The sequence below is a fragment of the Diadema antillarum genome, unplaced genomic scaffold (assembly GCF_040938485.1).
Source record: "Diadema antillarum isolate AM-2024a unplaced genomic scaffold, OU_Dant_1.0 seq00001519_RagTag, whole genome shotgun sequence".
NCBI lineage: Eukaryota > Metazoa > Echinodermata > Echinoidea > Diadematoida > Diadematidae > Diadema > Diadema antillarum.
In genome coordinates, this window is record NW_027272251.1 from 303,837 (window position 1) to 322,536 (window position 18,700).

The following is an 18,700-nucleotide window of genomic DNA, read 5'->3' on the forward strand; positions in this document are numbered from 1 at the left end:
TAACAAATTATCGACAATATAACCATAACACTCGATACCAAGGGCTATCTTCTCCCGTACATCGCTGCTATTAAAAAGACTTGAAAAGAGACAAAAGACAGGGTTGTGCGAATACACAGACATCTAATACTACCATGCTTAGCGGTATCCATGTCAAAGTGTATCGCTCATAAATCACAAACGATTATAAAAGCTGGTACAAAGAGATTTCTTGATGAGGGCAAATTTTGTCTTACATTTATCCTCTTTTAGTTATTTTTTTTTTACCTCAATGCTGCTACGCAGTCGTATACTAACTTGTGTTTTCATCAGTAATCAAATTTAATGCTTTGGTCCTTTTTGATTGATAGCTGGTGGTTTCATTATTTACTATGAAATATTTAGTGGGCGCGTTAATGATCGCACTACAGAATGAAAGAACTCCATAAACTGAAATGATTTTGTTTCTTCATTTTGTCTATTTCCTTGCCCTGAAAAAGGGATTTTTTTTTTTTTTTTTTTTAGGGGGGGGGGTTTTGGGGTCTGCTCGAAGTAAGTATATCATTCCTTATGATAATGATCATAAATTTCATGATAACTGTCGAGTAAATGAAATTTGATAAAAAAAGAAAAAAATCATTGTGTTTTCAGCGCTATGATAATAATATGTGTGTGTGTGTGAATGTATGTGTGTGTGTGTGTGTGTGTGTGTGTGTGTGTGTGTAATAATAATTTCCAGTTATATTGATTCCATTAAATGGGTCTTCGGCAGGGTCTTAAAGGGCCCCTGAAATCCAAATTCATGTTAATTTGTGTTGATTTATGATACCCTCAACATCATTTTTGCGGTGAAACGAATATCTAGGAACATTCCATATACATGTATCTTTAACGATTTTTTGCTCCCCTATTTTTCTTTAGCTGACTTGTAAACGCCCACAAACAATTCTTCCAAAAATATTCCTCGGATGACCTCATCTGTCAATCATTTGCTAAAGTACTGAAATGTTTAACAAAAGACATTGGAATGCACCTTCCCCTCGACTCAGCATAACTTGCATGTTCCCTCGCCATGTCTTTTGTTAGTCACATTAATATCACAGAAACATGCAAGTTATGCTGAGTCGAGGGGAAGGTGCATTCCCATGTCTTTTGTTAAACATTTCAGTACTTTTAGCAATGATGGACAGATGAGGTCATCTGAAGAATATCGGTTTGGAAGGATTTTTTGTAGGCGTTCCCAAGTAATCTAAAGAAAAATGGAAGAAAAATCGTAAAAAAAATATATGGAATGTTTCTAGATATTCGTTTCACCACAAAAGTGATGTTGAGGGTATCATAAATCAACACAAATCAACATGCATTTGGATTTCAGGGTCTCTTAAATATATCTAGTGAGATTGTGATTCTGATGTAGTGGGGGGGGGGGGGCTTAGTCCATAGTAGGGCCTACCCTGTTGAGGCGCGGCGACGGCGAAAGCATGACTGCAATAGCGGATACGTAGTATGGGGCCAGGTCTAATTCGTAGATGGATCGCAGGACACGGGATGGAACTAATGATTCAGAGATCTATCTAGGGGGAGTACATCAAATTCATTTACCGCACTTATTTCTAAAGAGTGAAATTTTGTATGATGTGATGTACCCATCTAAATCCATTAAAAACGCCACGACCATTAACGAGACCTTAAGAAGACTATTACATGTACTATAGCATGCCAATTGACGAAACATTTACATGGTTTGAATTTGAATTTCCCTGCTAGGATATCAGCATTATATATTCGTTGAGTTTGAGAGAAAAGCAACAACAAAGGAGTGTAAGTCTAAAAATCTCCTATGATACAAAATTTCGAATAAATCAATAACTATTAGTATTCACGCGTATGATACTTTCTGCTTAATAAATCATAGCGCCGTACAGACATGACAGAGAAAAGTGGTTGTAAATCAAAGGACACTAGAATAATGATAACGATATAGAGTAAAAGTCCTGGTCGGGTATCATTCTTCGTAACATACTTAATACAAATAACGACACTTCCTGCTTTCATCATATCATAGCGCCATACATTGGAACACAGTCGTAAATCATAATCATGTCATCAAGACGAGGATAGTGATAAATGGTTTCATTCGCCATAAATGATAACAGATGATACTTCTTCCTAAATCATATCTCAGCGCCATACAAAGGAACACAGATATCATAATGACATCAGATAGGCCTAATAACAAATAAAGAATTCAAGCCCGGTATTAGTCTTCATTATACCTATGATACTTCCTGCCGAGTCCATATCATAGCGCCATCCGGGAACACAGTTGTAAATCACAATCAGAAAATAGTGGTTCCACTCTCCACAATACATTGAATATGATACTTCGCGCTCGAACAAAGAAACACAGAATGACTCATCATGATATCAGATAATGATGGTTGCAGTCTTCATGCTGGTACACCGAGTATGATCTCTCAATCATAGTATACCACATACAGGGAAACATGGCCGTAAATCATATTGACGTTAGATAATAACAAACTAGATATACTGCTAATACTGCTCTGGTATCATCTCAAAAACATCCTACTTCTTTTATGCTCCTAATGTACATGTCAGAGTCAGATTGCTTGGTCTAAATTGATTGACAGGTGTTTTTCATAAACATGCTTTTATACCTGTGTTAAAGGAACTACAATATGTATGATATCTATCTATCTATCTATCTATCTATCTATATATATATATATATATATATATATATATATATAGATATATAGAGAGAGAGAGAGAGAGAGAGAGAGAGAGAGAGAGAGAGAGAGTGCGAGAAGGGGTCTCGACCATTTTACAGCACCAGTGCAGCTCCTTCATTATTATTCAGTGCGAGAAGAAGAGCAAGCTAGTGATCAACGTGCGTGTTTATAGCCGAGCTTTCGGTCTCATTAGGACCTTCATCAGGGCTGTAACGATACAAAAATGACTCACTCGTATGGCTACACTGATAAATATATACATATATATATATATACATAGTACACTAATATAAATCTAACTGGCGTGAGTCTATCGAATGACTATGTAATAACTCAATCCGTAATTGTATCAAACTAGACATTTTTATGTTGTCGACGTTGTTGATATGTTGATATGTTGATACTATTACAGTCTTATGTTATACAACACACAATATGAAGATATGGAATTGGTGTTTTTGTTATATACCTTCATCTCAATTAATAACACGAGTTTGATATGAAATGTATTCAATAATATGCAATTGATTATGTAAATTATTATTGTATTCTGATATACAATTACGGATTGATTGATTACATAGTCATTATAGACTCACGCCAGTTAGATTTATATTAGTGTATAGTATATATTCATATATGAAGAGTTTGTTCGCAAAAACCGATAAGTCCATATTTGCTAAATGGAGATATTTGCGATTAAAGGTCAAGAAAAATAACGAGAATAATAAGAAAATTTTTGCTTCTTTTGATCATAACTTCAAAAGTGTACCTTTATATGGAATGACCAATATATCATTTTAAAGGTATTATTCTGTACTATATGACAGAGACAATACTTCAAAATCTTCAAAAATGGACTTATCGGTTTTTGCGAACAAACTCTTCATATATTTATCAGTGTAGCCATACGAGTGAGTCATTTTTGTATCGTTACAGCCAAGATGAAGGTCCTAATGAGACCGAAAGCTCGGCAATAGACACGCACGTTGATCACTAGCTACGTCCACGATTGCTCTTCTTCTCGCACTGTATACAAGATGTATATACACGTGTATATAACACTCAGCAAAAAAAAGTAACTTCCCCCTAGCATTTTTGGACATATCTCAAAAAAGTGTTTCACCAATTATCATAATTCAAACTGGAATGGATAGGGAATTTCATTACTCAAAATATGAGTGGCATATCATTGCCACCAGATATTATCATTGGTGTAAAAAAACGCATTCTATGTCAAAATGCATGGGAAAAAAGTTGCACTTCAGGCTATATGAAGCATATTATATACATTCCTATGTAAATTAGCAAATGACCTTTTTAAATTGTGCAATTCTCAGGAATTTCTTCAGGTACAATGTGCTTCCCTATTAAAGATGTTATGCATACTTTTTAAACAATAGCCTTTTCAATATGAAAAGTTGGTAGAAGCCATGTGATTTGTAATCCCAATCTGGGTTGATCACATTAATGTGCCTATGGTCATTTTGCATCATGCGCTCAAGTTGTAGATCAGTTTGTTGAGGGAAATGGCATCGAACGTATGGAGTGGCCTGCAAGATAGCCTGACTGTAATTCAGAAGAGAATCTTTGGGATATCATTAAGTGAAAAGCGAGCAAGAATGGCAATGATTTGCCATTCATGTTATGAGTAATAAAATTCCTTATCCATTTCCGTTTGAATTATGAAAATCGGTAAAATACTTTTTGAGATATATCCAAAAATGCTAGGGGGGAACTTACTTTTTTTGCTGAGTGTATTATATATAATTGTATATATTATGTGCATGCTGTCTTGTGATGAGTTATGATTACCGCAATATGTCTATTACAATAATATTATATAATCATAAAATATTCTATGGCCAAATGAAAATTTTAATTAGTGTCATATATCTTATAATAACATTTCTATTTTTTAGACTAAGTATCCTTTTCATTATCTTAAAACCCGTGCATCACCAAAACCAACAAAAAAAAAAAAAATCAAACATTCGATTTTATGTGAGGACTCTAAATACTAGTAAGTGAAATGGGACAGCCTTGTTACTCTTAAGCTTTATATATTTTCTGGAAGAACCATTCTTCTTCTACATAATTCTTATCTTTGGGATCATAAAACGAATGGGAAATCACATTTTTGCAATTTTTCTGGAACTTTTTTTTTGTGTGTGTGCAATAAAGTGATAAGTTATAAACCTTAAAGGTCCATTTTCATTTTTGAAAACTCTTTAAACACTCTTCACTTTCAACTCTATAGTAACTTTTGAAAGAATGTTGCTACTGTTTTGAAAGTTGGTATTGTGATAGTCATGGAGAGAGTGTGCTAATAGTGTGCAAAATTTTAGCTCAATCTTATGATCCTTTCATTGTGGTTGTTTTACAGTTTCAATTCCTGTGTTTTTTGTTCCATTTACTGCACAGAGCATACTAGTAAGTAGGGTTGGGTAAGATTAGACACTGTACTTGAATAGACCAAAAACTTTAGAGGCTCTTTTCTGTAGAATATTTTCTTAGTATCAAACTCTTCTCCAGAGTGTATACTTTCTTTCTATCATCTAAATAGGTTAGGAAAGTCCATTTGAATTGGGACATGAATCATTTCAAAGCTTAGAGCCTGATTTTTCAGAATCTATCCTTACCTGAAAATCCATATCTAGCGACTATTTGTTGGTTTTGATTGTGATGCAAGATCACATAATTATATTAATATGTAATATTTAGCTCTTATTAACAGATTACATTACCTGTACCAACAAAGTATTACTTTGCAAGATGTATCGGAGTAATCTGAAGAAGGATATAAAAATACTATTTAGAATATATGACACATATTTAGATATTCTTTTGGCTACCCGAAATTCCTTTAAGTAGATAATGTTTAATTTTTCTTTTTGAATATGTGCTATATGTGCTTGTCTGTGATGTGAATAGAATAAACCTTGGGTTTCTCATTATTTTTTTTACACACGTCAGAGAGGTGTTTTTATTGGCACTTTGTCAATTGGACTACTCATTATTACTAATATCATCATTACTATGGTTACAAATTAGTACTGTAGCAATGATTGACAGATGACATCAGTAACAATATAATTTTGAAAGTTTTTTTTTTCTTTTTTAGATGTATCGAAGTAATCTGAAGACAAATGGCAAAAATATTGGCACATATTTGGATATCCACTTCGTCACGTAAAGCCTCAGGATATCATGAAACAATATAAGCTAACATACATTTGAACTGCGAAGTTCCTGTAAGTAGATACTTTCTTTTATTTTTGAATATGTGGGTGTCTGTGATGTGAATAGAAAATAGAAAACTAATGACATATATTAAAAGGTGAGTTGAGATGATGCCTTGGGTTTCTCATGATTTCTTTTCTTCATCCGCGTCAAAGCGCTGTTTTTGATTGGCACTTCGTCAAGTGGATAAAACGTGATACATGAGAACTAGGCCCATATCAGATAAGTCACACCCCGCTATACTTTGGCAAGGGCGAAATCGTATAAATATGGGTTATTTCTGCAGGAGAAAGACACAACGTGACGGTTCATCACCAAACTTGTGTTTCTCCAAGCCCGACAACGTGATGGCTACTCCAAAGTTCGCTACCACTCTCTTCATCGTGCTCTTTGCCGGAATGCTCACCGGGCCGAGAGGGGCAGAGGCCGCCTGCCCATCTGGCTGGAGGGCCTACGGTCGCTTTTGCTACAAGTAAGAGTAAACAGTAGCCTACTCATCTAAGTTCAATAATATTTTTGAATGTAGGTATAACCAATGTACAGTAAACCAATATTTTGAGTGCGTGATGTTTCTTTTTTCCTTCTATCCCTCTTCTTCACTTCCTGATCCATTCGTAACATTGTTATTTTGATGTCTTTGAAAAGGGAATGAAACCCGAATAAACATACATGGCTTTATAACAATGTAGCAATATAAGTAGAACACATCAACGAAAGTTTGAGATAACTCAGAAACTCTTGTCAAAAGTTGAATTTGTACGGTTTCTGAGTAGGAATTCTCCTTTAAACATCTCAGAGTTAACATCGCTTTGTGTATTGTATAAATATCCGTTGCTGTTGTTGTTGTTGTGGTGGTGGTAGTGGTGGATGACACCTCCAACGTGTATCCACATGCAATTTCTTTATATTATCTTCTCTCATCGCTACATTATCAGTGTTGCTGTGATCACAAGTCTACTACAGAACCACCAACCCCCAACCCCCCCCCCAAACAAAAGGAAACAAAGTTAGAAATCTCATACAGTAGTTAACATCTCCTTTATAATTGTGCATTATATTATTCGTTGTTGTTGTTGTTCTGCTGGGTACCAGCGAAGCGTAACCACATGCAATTTGCTTATAATTATCTTCTCTCCTCGTTATATAGGCCTATCAATGTTGCTGTGATCACAAACCAACAGCAGAACACACACACACACACACACACACACACACACACACACACAAAGAAAACAAAAGAAGCAAAGAAAACAGAATGTGGTGGAATTATGCACTGCTGAAAGCTATATATTTACGACTTGTTGAAATTTTGAAAGATAGTCGCCTCATCGACAATTACTAAGTCAGGATACATGTATTTTGATTTCGACAAACATGACAAATAGGTATCATTACCTCCACTCCCTTCAGTTGTTCATCGCTTACAAATGCGACTAGTGTTTTGGTGGCTCTTGCCTGTTTCCTTCCCTGTTCTTTTAATCGACTCACTTACATTGTATATAGATTCATGGTATCTTTTTTTTTTTTAAATCGTGAATGCCAGGTACTTCAACCAACATTTGTCCTGGAACGGCGCCGAAAACCGCTGCAAGACATTCAGGCCGCTCAACAGAGCAACCTGCCCATGTGCCACTGCTCACCTGGCGTCCATCCATTCCCAGGGGGAACAAAACTTTGTGTACAACTACTTCAACTCTCAATGTGGACTGGGGGTAAGAATATTTTTCAAAAAGAATGGAACTTCTAATAGGCTAATTCAAAGCTATATACATGTAATACTCGGCAGGGCCTTAACAATCATCTTCCACCATTTTGAAATTTGCTTGCTTACACTGGAAAAGATCTACCAAGCAATTTGTCTGTCTGTCCGACTTGCCAGAAAGTTTGTAGTAGGCCTACTTCGAGATCAAAGAGTGTGAAATAATAAAAGTCGGTATAATACTTATTACCGCAAGCGCCCTCACCCGTTCAGTAGTGAGAGTATAGAACGCTGCTACACTGCAAAAACATAGGTGTTAGATTTAATACCATGGGTGTCAAATCTAACGTAGATCAAGTGTCAATAGAGGACCACACCCACAGGTGTAGAAAGTATGTTGTGATGGTGTGCACTTGGCACTTCGTGGTGTTAATTTGACAGTGTAGGTGGTGATATTTTTGACACTGCACTGGTGTTAATTCAATAATGAGACCGCATTGTGTTGATTTGATATTGCTGTTATTAATGCCAATGGTATAACACTAGTCCAGCTTCAAAAGGAGACCATCAACTGGTGTTACTGCGTTGTAAATGTGTTCACACCGTTTTTTTCAAAAAATCAAATACTTTATCGGAAAATTCTTGATTGTCTTGTTGAGGTTCAAAATGAACAAGAAGAACAGTAAGTAAAAACTATTCAAAAAAAATTCTATATTTTGAAATGACATGTAGAGGTGTTCATCTAACGCCATAAATGAGCACCGGAAACTTGACACAAGCTCGGTGATTCATATTTAACACCTGACTTTTTGCAGTGTGTAGTATGTGATGATCAAATCGTGTCCTAGCAGTAGGCCTACCATAGCGTTCAATCGGATCGTAAGGAAACTGCGCGCGTATAAGAAGTGTGTGAAAAAAAAAACACACAACAAAAAACATGCCATGGTAACACGATAGCCATTGAGTAATGACGAAAATGAGAAATACTAACGAAAAGTTCACCGGAAGTACTACAGTGTCTGAGCTTACCTGATTGTGGCTGCTACGGAATGTTTCCGGGCAAGCTACGAGGGCTCGTTGCAAGTAGGGATTTCCCAGCACGCAGGAGAATTTTCTACGGGCGGACAAGAATGTTTGTGTCTTTCCTGCAAGATGCGTGCTACTTGCCTTCTACTTGCGTGTTTTCCGTGTGATCTGCGGAAAGGTGTGACAGGGCCTAAACATGGTTGAGGGTCAAACGGATTTGCGTGCGCACCTCCGGGCGACTACGAGTGAGATACGTGCTAGTTACTGTCATGTGCGGGTCATCTGTGGGGACCTTCGGGTAGTAAAAATTGTTCTTCGCAAGTCGCACGCAAGGCTTGCCCGGAAAGGTGTGACACGGCCTTATTTCGCATTTTCGTCATTACTCAACGGCTCAACGGTCGTGTTATTACGGCATGTGTTTTTTTTTTCACAAACTTCTTATACATTATACATTTCTATGGATTAGTAGATTAGAGTAAAAATCGACAGTTCTGCAAGCACGCGAGAACTTCTTAGGTATTAAGTTGTCAAACCCTAGAAACCACATTTCTGTTGTTTGGTCTTTCATATTCATTATTCACTAATCAAATACTTTATGGAAAGATGACTTTTTAACGTAATTATGCTATTCTCTGTTGTTGTTGTTGTTGTTGTTTGGGTTACACAGTTGTTTTTTAAAGCCCCGTAATCGCTACATTTAAATGTGATTCTTGAATTTGCAACATTTATATAACTATATACAGGATGTATATAAAAAGAATTAATCAAACTTTGGAGGGCTACAATTCTATAATCATCAGCTATGGAGAGCGCAATGTTGGTTGTGAGGAAAGGTTAACTCTTCCTCTTTCAATTGATACCTAATGTTGACAAATTAATGTCGTGCACGACTGAGCACATGAACTTTAAATACAACAATGACAAATTGCACTTTTTCCAAGTTTGCGTGTTGCATGGATGAGATCTGTCAATGCAAGTGGTCAAATACGCCAGCCTGTACGAATGCAGGTTTATGTTTAGGATTTGTGTTTAGGGTTTTTTCTTCATGGTCCATAACCTTTAACATGGCCACCTGTCCGATAACTTGGTCGCTCAAACAGAGGCCAACCCACACAGTTCATTTTCTCTGTTAATATTCAAAACACAATTCGCAGCGACAAACCATGTCTTGAATATGAGGAGAGAAAAATGGATAATGGTTTACCCTTTATGGGAAGAACCAAGTTACCGACAACATGGCAATGTCGAAAGTTATGAACCATAAAAGATTAAAAGAAACCCTAAACACGAACTTGCAGTAGTGCAGGCTGGCCTGATGATTTGACCACTTTCAACGACAGATCTCACCCATGCAGTGAGCAAGGTGAGACATGCATTGTTCCTTCACAATAACACGCAAACTTGGAAAAAGTGCAATTTGTCATCGTTGTCTTTAAAGTTCATGTGCTCAGTCGTGCATGACATCTGTCAACATAATTAGGCATCAACGGAAAGAGGAAGAGTTCCCCTCTGTAGCCCTCCAAAGTTGGATTACCTTTTTTTTTTTAATATTACGCACCGTAAAAAATGCGCAATGTCCACATTGCCCTCACTCGACAGCAAAGTGCAATGATGTGGCTGGGACTGAATGACATTCGGAGGGAGGGCACCATGGAATGGAGTGACGGAACGCCCCTCAATTTCAGAGCCTGGAAGCCGGGCCAGCCGGACAACCATCAGGGTCGCGAAGACTGCGTGCACATGAATCGGTACGGGAGTGACGCAAGATGGAACGATCTCCCTTGCACCGGCGACCAGGTTCGCCACTTCATGTGTAAAATGAATGCCTAAATAAATATCGTCGCGCTACCCAAAAGCTCCCTGCATGTGCCTTTATGACGTCATGCTGGGGCTGAATCATTTCGTCTGACAACCAAACGGAACGACTTTGACAACGAGTTAATGTGTAGTATTTAGTGCAAACAGGAACAATGTGTCCTTCTTTTTTTCTTTTAGGTTGAGGGGTATACAATTGAAGAGTTTTATTGCAATGCGAGCTAAATCCATTTCTGTTAAGTTGAGATATTCCTGGTTCACGCTGCTAAAAAGCAACGAAAACAATAAGAACATACAGGATATTTTTAATCATAACTTCAAAAATATTGATTGTTGTGTTACAAGTGAGGTATTGCTGGAAAGCTTTAATTTTGCTCTAACTGATGATGGACTTACTTTGAAATGTTTAATAAATGGGGCTTAGCCAATTTTCCAATAAAACTCTTCAATCTTAGTACTTATCTTCTTTGTCCCTGTCTGGAAGGGACAACAAGAGGAAATGTCCGCGAGTTTTTTTTTTTATAGTTTGCTTCTCTTCACAACCTTTAAAGACTTCAAGTTACGTTAGACTTAAACATTCAATCCAAATCGATCAATTTAGTTTTTCTTTTAGATTTTCTGGGTTTCAGGTCATTGATTATTACACAAGATAACAAATTTGAAAGCCTGTGTCTGTGCAGTGTCAATGAGCACTTGTGCCTTTATCCAAAACTTTTACAAATAAATTTGCTCTTATACTGTGCTTGTTGTCTATGCCGTTTCCTTTCGTTCTTTCGTTTCGTTGTATTTCATTTCAAACACATACACTGTATGATTATAACATTTGAATATACATACTGTATATTAATGTTCTACGTCAGTGTACGTGTACGTCGTAATCTCTGGAATGAAATGATTCTGTCGGTCCTAGTCCGCACTGCGGTGAATGGAATACTTTGATTTTGTATCTGAATATTTCACAAAGTGAAATTGAATTGTAGCTAAAGAAGTATAATAAACTCGTCAGAAAATGATATAGAGTAAGTCAGAGAGAGTGAAGAATGTATGGAACCACACGACGACCTAATAAAGAAGCTTATTAATTCACTTGAAGTTGAATTTGGATATCAAAAAAAAAAAGCTTCCTGAGCTTTTAAGTATCAATAATCTCTTGAATATCAATTAAATTTCATGAAAGTATCAATAATTTGGAGTGAGAAATGCTTTAATACTCTTTCTCCTTTGTACTCGTTAGTGTAGTCATTCTAGACTGTGTTTTTGAAACGCAAAGAAACCAAAAAAGAAAGAAAGACAGAAAATATGCCAATGTGTTCCTAAGAAAGAAGAGAAAGAATGCAAGAAGTTCTAGTCATTTATCTGTGAGGCTCTCCTTGTAGCTGCCATCTTGTCCTTTACATGACTGTGTGTGTGCGCGCTGTGTGTATAAAGATAGAGTGTTTAAATTGATTTGTATTTTGTTTTTGCTATCTGTATTGCACTTCAGTAATCATATCCAATGTAATCATGAGAAATGTGTCAACTTCATTCAGTTACGTGTTTGACCAATACATACTTGTACAAAGTACAAAAATGTATAGAAAACCAAATCACAAACTGCAAAAGCTGCATCATTCTCGGGGAGAGAAAACAGGTATACTCAAAATTAATCTTGTAAATCATCATTGAAAAAAAAAATGATATGAGTAAAAATCTTGATTTTGTAACCCCCTCCCCCCCCCCCCCCCCCACCGCACGCACACACTAATAAAGGGATGGTATTGTATTAGTTGAGACCTGGCTTCAAGTTTCTTACTTCTGTTTGTGAGATAATGAGAAACTTCTTAAGAAATATGACAGGGCATGTACTTCCAAAAGAAATTCAGCGTTTATTTGACGAAAATTGGTGTTGAAATGGCTGAGATATACAAAACAAAGTGATACTAATAAAAGGTGGACCCACCTTTGATTGGGATCGCTTTGTTTTACTTTGTTTTTGGATATGTCAACCATTTCATAGCTGATTGTCATCAAGTAAACTTCGAATTCCCCCTTATAGAATGGTATGCTCTGTAACATTTCATAAACAGTTTCTTATAGTACCTCGCAAAAAGTTAAAACCTCAATCTCCGTCTCCACCAATACTGTACCATCCCTTACACCATACATCTTCTAATTAAAGCACACATCCAAATATAGATGTGCATGCACTCATATACTTCCACACACTGGCACAAACACACACACACTCATACGCGTGTATGGTGGAAACCGAGGACCTGTTTTACCAATAAGAATTTTACCACATAACCGAGGACCTGTGTGTCAGTAGGAGTCTTGTAAACCGAGGATTCATTCGTATACATGTATTACCATCCAACCGACGACTTTTTACAATAATGCTAGTGGAGGACCTACAAACATGTAACCCTACGTGCAAAAGCATGCAAAAGCAGACCGTTTGGAATGGTCTACGTACCGAGGACGTCCTCGGTTTAAATGTAAAGCTCGTATGTGCGTCCTTGTTTTACACCATGGGTAAGTGCACACACACACACACACACACACGCACGCGCACACACACACGCACACACACACACACACACACACACACACATACACACACAATCAGCTCACTCTCCCAGTCCTCGTGCATGTCTCAGTTCTTACTCACCTGTAAGCAATCAAATAAACCTGACCTATGTGTAATTGCAATCTTTCATAATATGGTTCATCATGCAATATGGCAATAATGGTGAAAGTGATTGACTATTTCCTGTCAAATGAAATATTAAGTGAAAAAAACCCCAAAAAGTCTTCCTGTTGAAGCACCCTATTATACTCACCATGCTTGCCCTCCAGGAATGACTTGTTATATATTTCAATTAACAAATGCATTATTTTAAAAATGTGTTACATCCCTCGATCTTATTACCTGGTAGGATAAGCCTGTATAAATTATCTTCCTAACACGCATTTGCCTATTCTGCATAATTAAGTTTCTGGATAATCGGTGATAACATAGCTTCAAAACAATCTTGCACTTTCATAGAAGACTTTTGTGGAAAGTGCTCCTTGAAGAAGGTTAAACAGTAATTTCCTGAGCTTTAAGATAAAAGTTGTGAAATAGTCTTCGGAAACTTTGGCGAAAAAAAAAATCACATAATATATAATGTATCTCGTACGTCTGAATTATGCAACTGTGGCAAAGTAAGGAATAACTACTCATAGATCACATAGACTCACAAAACCTAACTGCTTTGATGTAATTTCATCGAAATGTGATCGTTAACCTATTGATAAGCCGAGCTAGATGCCCGCGACCACGATCAATTAGAGCTCTTCAAACGTTCATCACAAATTCAAACAAATTCAATTTTTTCTCTGCGTAATCCCGCATTTTGAATCTGTACAATTAGTCGCTTTTTTTCCTTCACAATAATGCCAAAATAAGTTATAAACATTTTTTTTTTCAGAAGGCTGTCTTTATACAACGATAAGAAAGAGAAATTACACATACACAAACACAAACACACACGTACACAAACACGTACATACATTTAACATGAAGACAAATTATCTATGGTTGTGTAAAGTAGAGCTTGAAGAAAGTACAAGACGGATACTAATTCATCGTAATGGGAGCAAATAATCTTGCAAGAAAATAAAATGAGTAACATACGCCAACTTTCAAATGCATCCACTCTTGAAGTCAAAGCATAAATTTCTCGGGGCTGCATTTAATTATTTATTACACGACAGAAATATGATATCGCACTGCGGTAAAGGCAGGTATATATCATACTTTAGCTGTGCGCTTAAGGGCTTTTTACACTTGTGTTTCTTAACCCCGGACTTTCTCTGACCCAGGACTATCGTTAGTCCCGTACCAATTTTTTCAGCTTTTTACACTCGCCAATTAGTCCCGTACTATCTCTTGTCCGGGGCTAAGGAGAAGACTGACCTTTTTACACTCGTATTTCTTAGCCCAGGACTTTCCAAACCACATGAATATTCATAATTACGCTGTGTACTGTACACGTACACGCACGCACCGGCAGCACTTGATGACCTCGTTTCTGATTGGTCAGTGAGGGTCGGACTTCGTCTCCGTCGCTTAGCCCAGGATTATTTTTTCGTTCTGTTTACACTCACTTGCTTGGCACCACAATTGCGGTGCTAACCCCTGCTATTTTGCAGGGCCAGATAGTACCGTACTATCGGTGGGGCTAGCCCACTTTGGCAAAAACGAGTGTAAACAGAAAGTGGGCTAAGGATAGTCCCGTACCAACGGTGGGGCTAAGCCCCCCCCCCCCCCCCCCCTTAGCCCCACCGTTGGTCCGGGGCTAAGCAAAATTTTACAAGTGTAAAAAGCCCTTTAGATTGTCGTTGTGTTTGTTTGTATGTTTTCGTTTGCTTTGTTTTGTTTTTGTTTTAACAGGTATCCGTCTATTTTCATCACTCAAATTCCTAAAAAATACGCAAGCTCATTCCATCAATGTTAAACTCACTAATAATGAAGTTATACCATCGCATGATCAGACAAATCAACACGTCATTATATCGCTTGCTTACAATTGGTTAACCTGTTTCATTCCCCCTCAACTCTTTTTTGTTGTCAAATTTTGACTTACTTTTAATCTATGATGTATGCTTTGTGTGCCAATAGCTGTTATTGTTCTTGAACATTTTATACTATGTGGTATACAGGGTGCTGCAATTAGGATTTTTTTTTTGGATAAACTGTTCCAGGGTTAAATCTATATGAAGGATCTATTCGTTAGAAAAAAATACTGATTTGTTTGCAAATAAAAGGCAAATAATTGTAAAATCGTGGATCTTTCCAATAAATTTCATACAATATCGTGATACATCTATTCAAATATTTAGAGTTTGATAAAGATACAACATTCATGGTTTACCACTTTTGCATGGATTAATAACGTACATGTTTCTCTCAAAAGGCAATGATGTATCATTCCAAATCTTTATTACAAACCCCGGAAATATAGTATTGCATGTGTTTTACCTCAGGGATCAATCCTGGGATCATTGTTGCTTCCTGTATAGGTCAATGATAATGAATTCCTTCAGCACTCTTAATTTTTTCACTGGATTAATTTGCGGTTGACACATTTTTTTCTTACTCATATAAGGATTTTGAAATACTTTACACAAGAAAACTTGACAAAATTTCTCAATGGAATCTCCCTGTTTCTTTATATAAACCAATAATATCACTGATTGTAATTTGTGTTAATAAGGGATAACATCTATTTAATCTAAAATCCACTAAACCCATTTACAAAAGACTCCAATTTAACTCAACTTGGCAAAAGGCACAGAACAGTCATCATACAACAATGTACAATCGTCTATATAAAATAATGGGAATTCACTTTGAACACCAAGTTAAAAATTTCCCTTAACTTTTTTCACGATATTTTTAGTGTACCATATGTTGCTCGTTGCAATATCATTTATCTTCATTCTCCAGAAGCACTTGGTGCGATTTATCACTAATCCCCCCATATTCAACTACTTTCAATCTCGTGTCTTATCAGTTAAAAACGCTGAAAATTTAATGATATTCGTACTTTTCAGATAGCTGTCTTCATGCAAAGATGCATATGTATATTGTCTTCCTAATTTTCTCTTTGTATTTTTTTTTTCACCACAAACTCTGTAGTTCATTCATATGCAATCGTTTGATTACCATCTTGGAAATCCTTAAATCATCATAACCAATCATTAAATCATTACAATGTCGTTATTATAGGCCAGGCTTTTGTCTGACATAGGGAAAACAAAGATTCAAATTTACTCAAAACAATGAGTTTATACCTTGTTATAAAGCTATGATAAACATGTTTTGGAAATTTGTAATCGAAATGAAAAACAGATATAAACTAAACTAGAAATGGACAGAAAGAGATAAATGTATACATACCTGGTCGAGAGACAAAACTAGATTACATTTATTTGTAGTCATGGTAATGTAACAGTGTAACATTATGCGTCCCACGGGTATCTGGGAATTGCCTGACATTCCATCGATTCTGTTATACATGTATAAGTACAAGTAACATGCGTTCAATTTGAAAATGCTGGGGGTATCACAAGAAGCAAAAGAAAAGTGTGACAAATGTGCCTTTAGCAAAAATGAATATATTATTTAATAATTGATGGTGTCATAGTAAATAGAAATACAAAACCGATATATTATGTTATACCGTAATATTGAATACTCCAAATATAATGTATATGATAGAGTACATAATACTCCGAATGCATGAAGTGCACACTCGAAGCGCACAGAGTGATAGCATACCAACAATGGAAAACGTAAAAACGTGTCATACATATCTTTATTACGCACACACTCACACTCTCATATACATATGTATTTGTGTATATGATTATATACATTTATATATACATATATATATGTTTATATAGATATCGTGTAGATGTAGTGTATTTATGAAATATCACACACACGCACAAACACACAAAAATATACATAATATATATATATGTTCATACACAGAACATATGACAAATTCAAGGCTTTGCCTTAACACATGAGGGAAAAACATTTAAAAAACATTGTTTAGAATTAAAAGGCTTTATAGCATCGAAATCAATAACAAAGGCGAAGCGGGCGAATCTGTGTACGTCCTACTATCTGATGAATTTTTTAATGTATATTTTGTGGACATTTGACGAACACATAAAATAATATTACATATTGTAATAAAATAAAGATTTGACATCATAAAACCTATATTCAATATCTCAATATCCTTTTGTGCTATATTCATCATAAATTAAATGTTCGCAACGATATCACCAAGATCATTTTCTCCACTTTTAGTGAAAAAAGAAATCACTGTAACATAGAATAAAATGAAAATGTGTGTAGCATTTTAAGGTACCACTTAAGATCTTCAGGAATCCTATTCAGAAGCATCCTTCATTCAACTACAGGATCTATTATCAATGCGTGATTTCATTGAAACACCCCAGCAGAAATTCGATGGTCAGAAGATAGATGGAAGATACCTTTACAATGGCATGGTATATCAGCAGTATTCAACCATGGCATTGACTCCCAGCTTTCGTTATCCTTCCTGTAGACTAGTGCAGGGTGATTAATTGAATGGAAATCCATTAGCGACATTTGAAAAAAAGGTAGGGATCTGAATCTTTAAGATTCATCTCACGGGGTTTCGCTGTCTTTTGCTATTTCATACAATGCAGAAGAAGGGGAAAAATTGACCACGCAACGAAAGTCTTCAGTGTTGTCAATGTGAACTGAAACTTTGTTCGCAATATATTTCATGTACGGCATCATAAGGATTCCTATTGTTGTTGTTTCTTCAACTGAAAAACAAAAATTAAATGAATAACTGTGATAATTGAATATTTTCTGCTATTCATCGGTATGCGCTAGAGAAGTTTTAGCAAGAAAGAATCATTGAAAACATTAGAAAGAGAAATAACAAATATATATATATATATACATATATATATATATATATATACATGCAATGTCCTTTTGACTTCAATTTAATTTCTTAGTGTGTAGAGTGTAGATTTATTACGTTATTTTATAGCAAAGTTTTATTTATTTATCGGATGGCAACGAACATATAAATGGTAGCCGAATACGAAGCGTAGCTCTTATTAATGAGACGGTAAAGTATAGGGTAGAATTACAGTTATACATTGCAATTACATAAAAGTGCTGAATCATGCAGAACATAAAATCAAAGGATTTCATCGTTATAAAAGATAGATGCTAATTGTACCATCAGAAAGAATAATCGCGTCATACTGTTACCAACAACAAGCACAATACATATGTATATATATATATATATATATATATATATATATATATATATGTCTGTGTGTGTGTGTGTGCGTGTGCGTGTGATGCAATGTCAGTGCCAAGGATAGGTTATGATGATGTCACGTAGCATATCAAGGTCGCAGAAGCGCGATAATCATTCGTGATGTTACGACATGTTAAAAACAAACGCTCACACTAGCTCTTATTTCTGAAACTATCAAACAGATAACAACACACCGTGGTGTGATTACAGAGTATAATTTGGGTATGGAAAATAAATGACATTAAATGAAAATGGAATTAGCCCTATTGGCAGAATTTGAAGCTCATTTTTCTTGTAGAGACCTC

The 18,700-nt window shown here is 36.0% G+C and overlaps 1 protein-coding gene across 1 annotated transcript; it reads left to right on the forward strand.

The window, feature by feature from the left end:
- Nucleotides 1–6,247: 6,247 nt before the first annotated feature.
- LOC139710292 (echinoidin-like) lies at nucleotides 6,248–10,533 on the forward strand. The gene is made up of 3 exons (XM_071622218.1): nucleotides 6,248–6,450; nucleotides 7,522–7,690; nucleotides 10,303–10,533. The coding sequence occupies exons 1-3, from the start codon at nucleotides 6,248–6,250 to the stop codon at nucleotides 10,531–10,533; spliced, it is 603 nt and encodes a 200-aa protein (XP_071478319.1).
- Nucleotides 10,534–18,700: the final 8,167 nt, after the last annotated feature.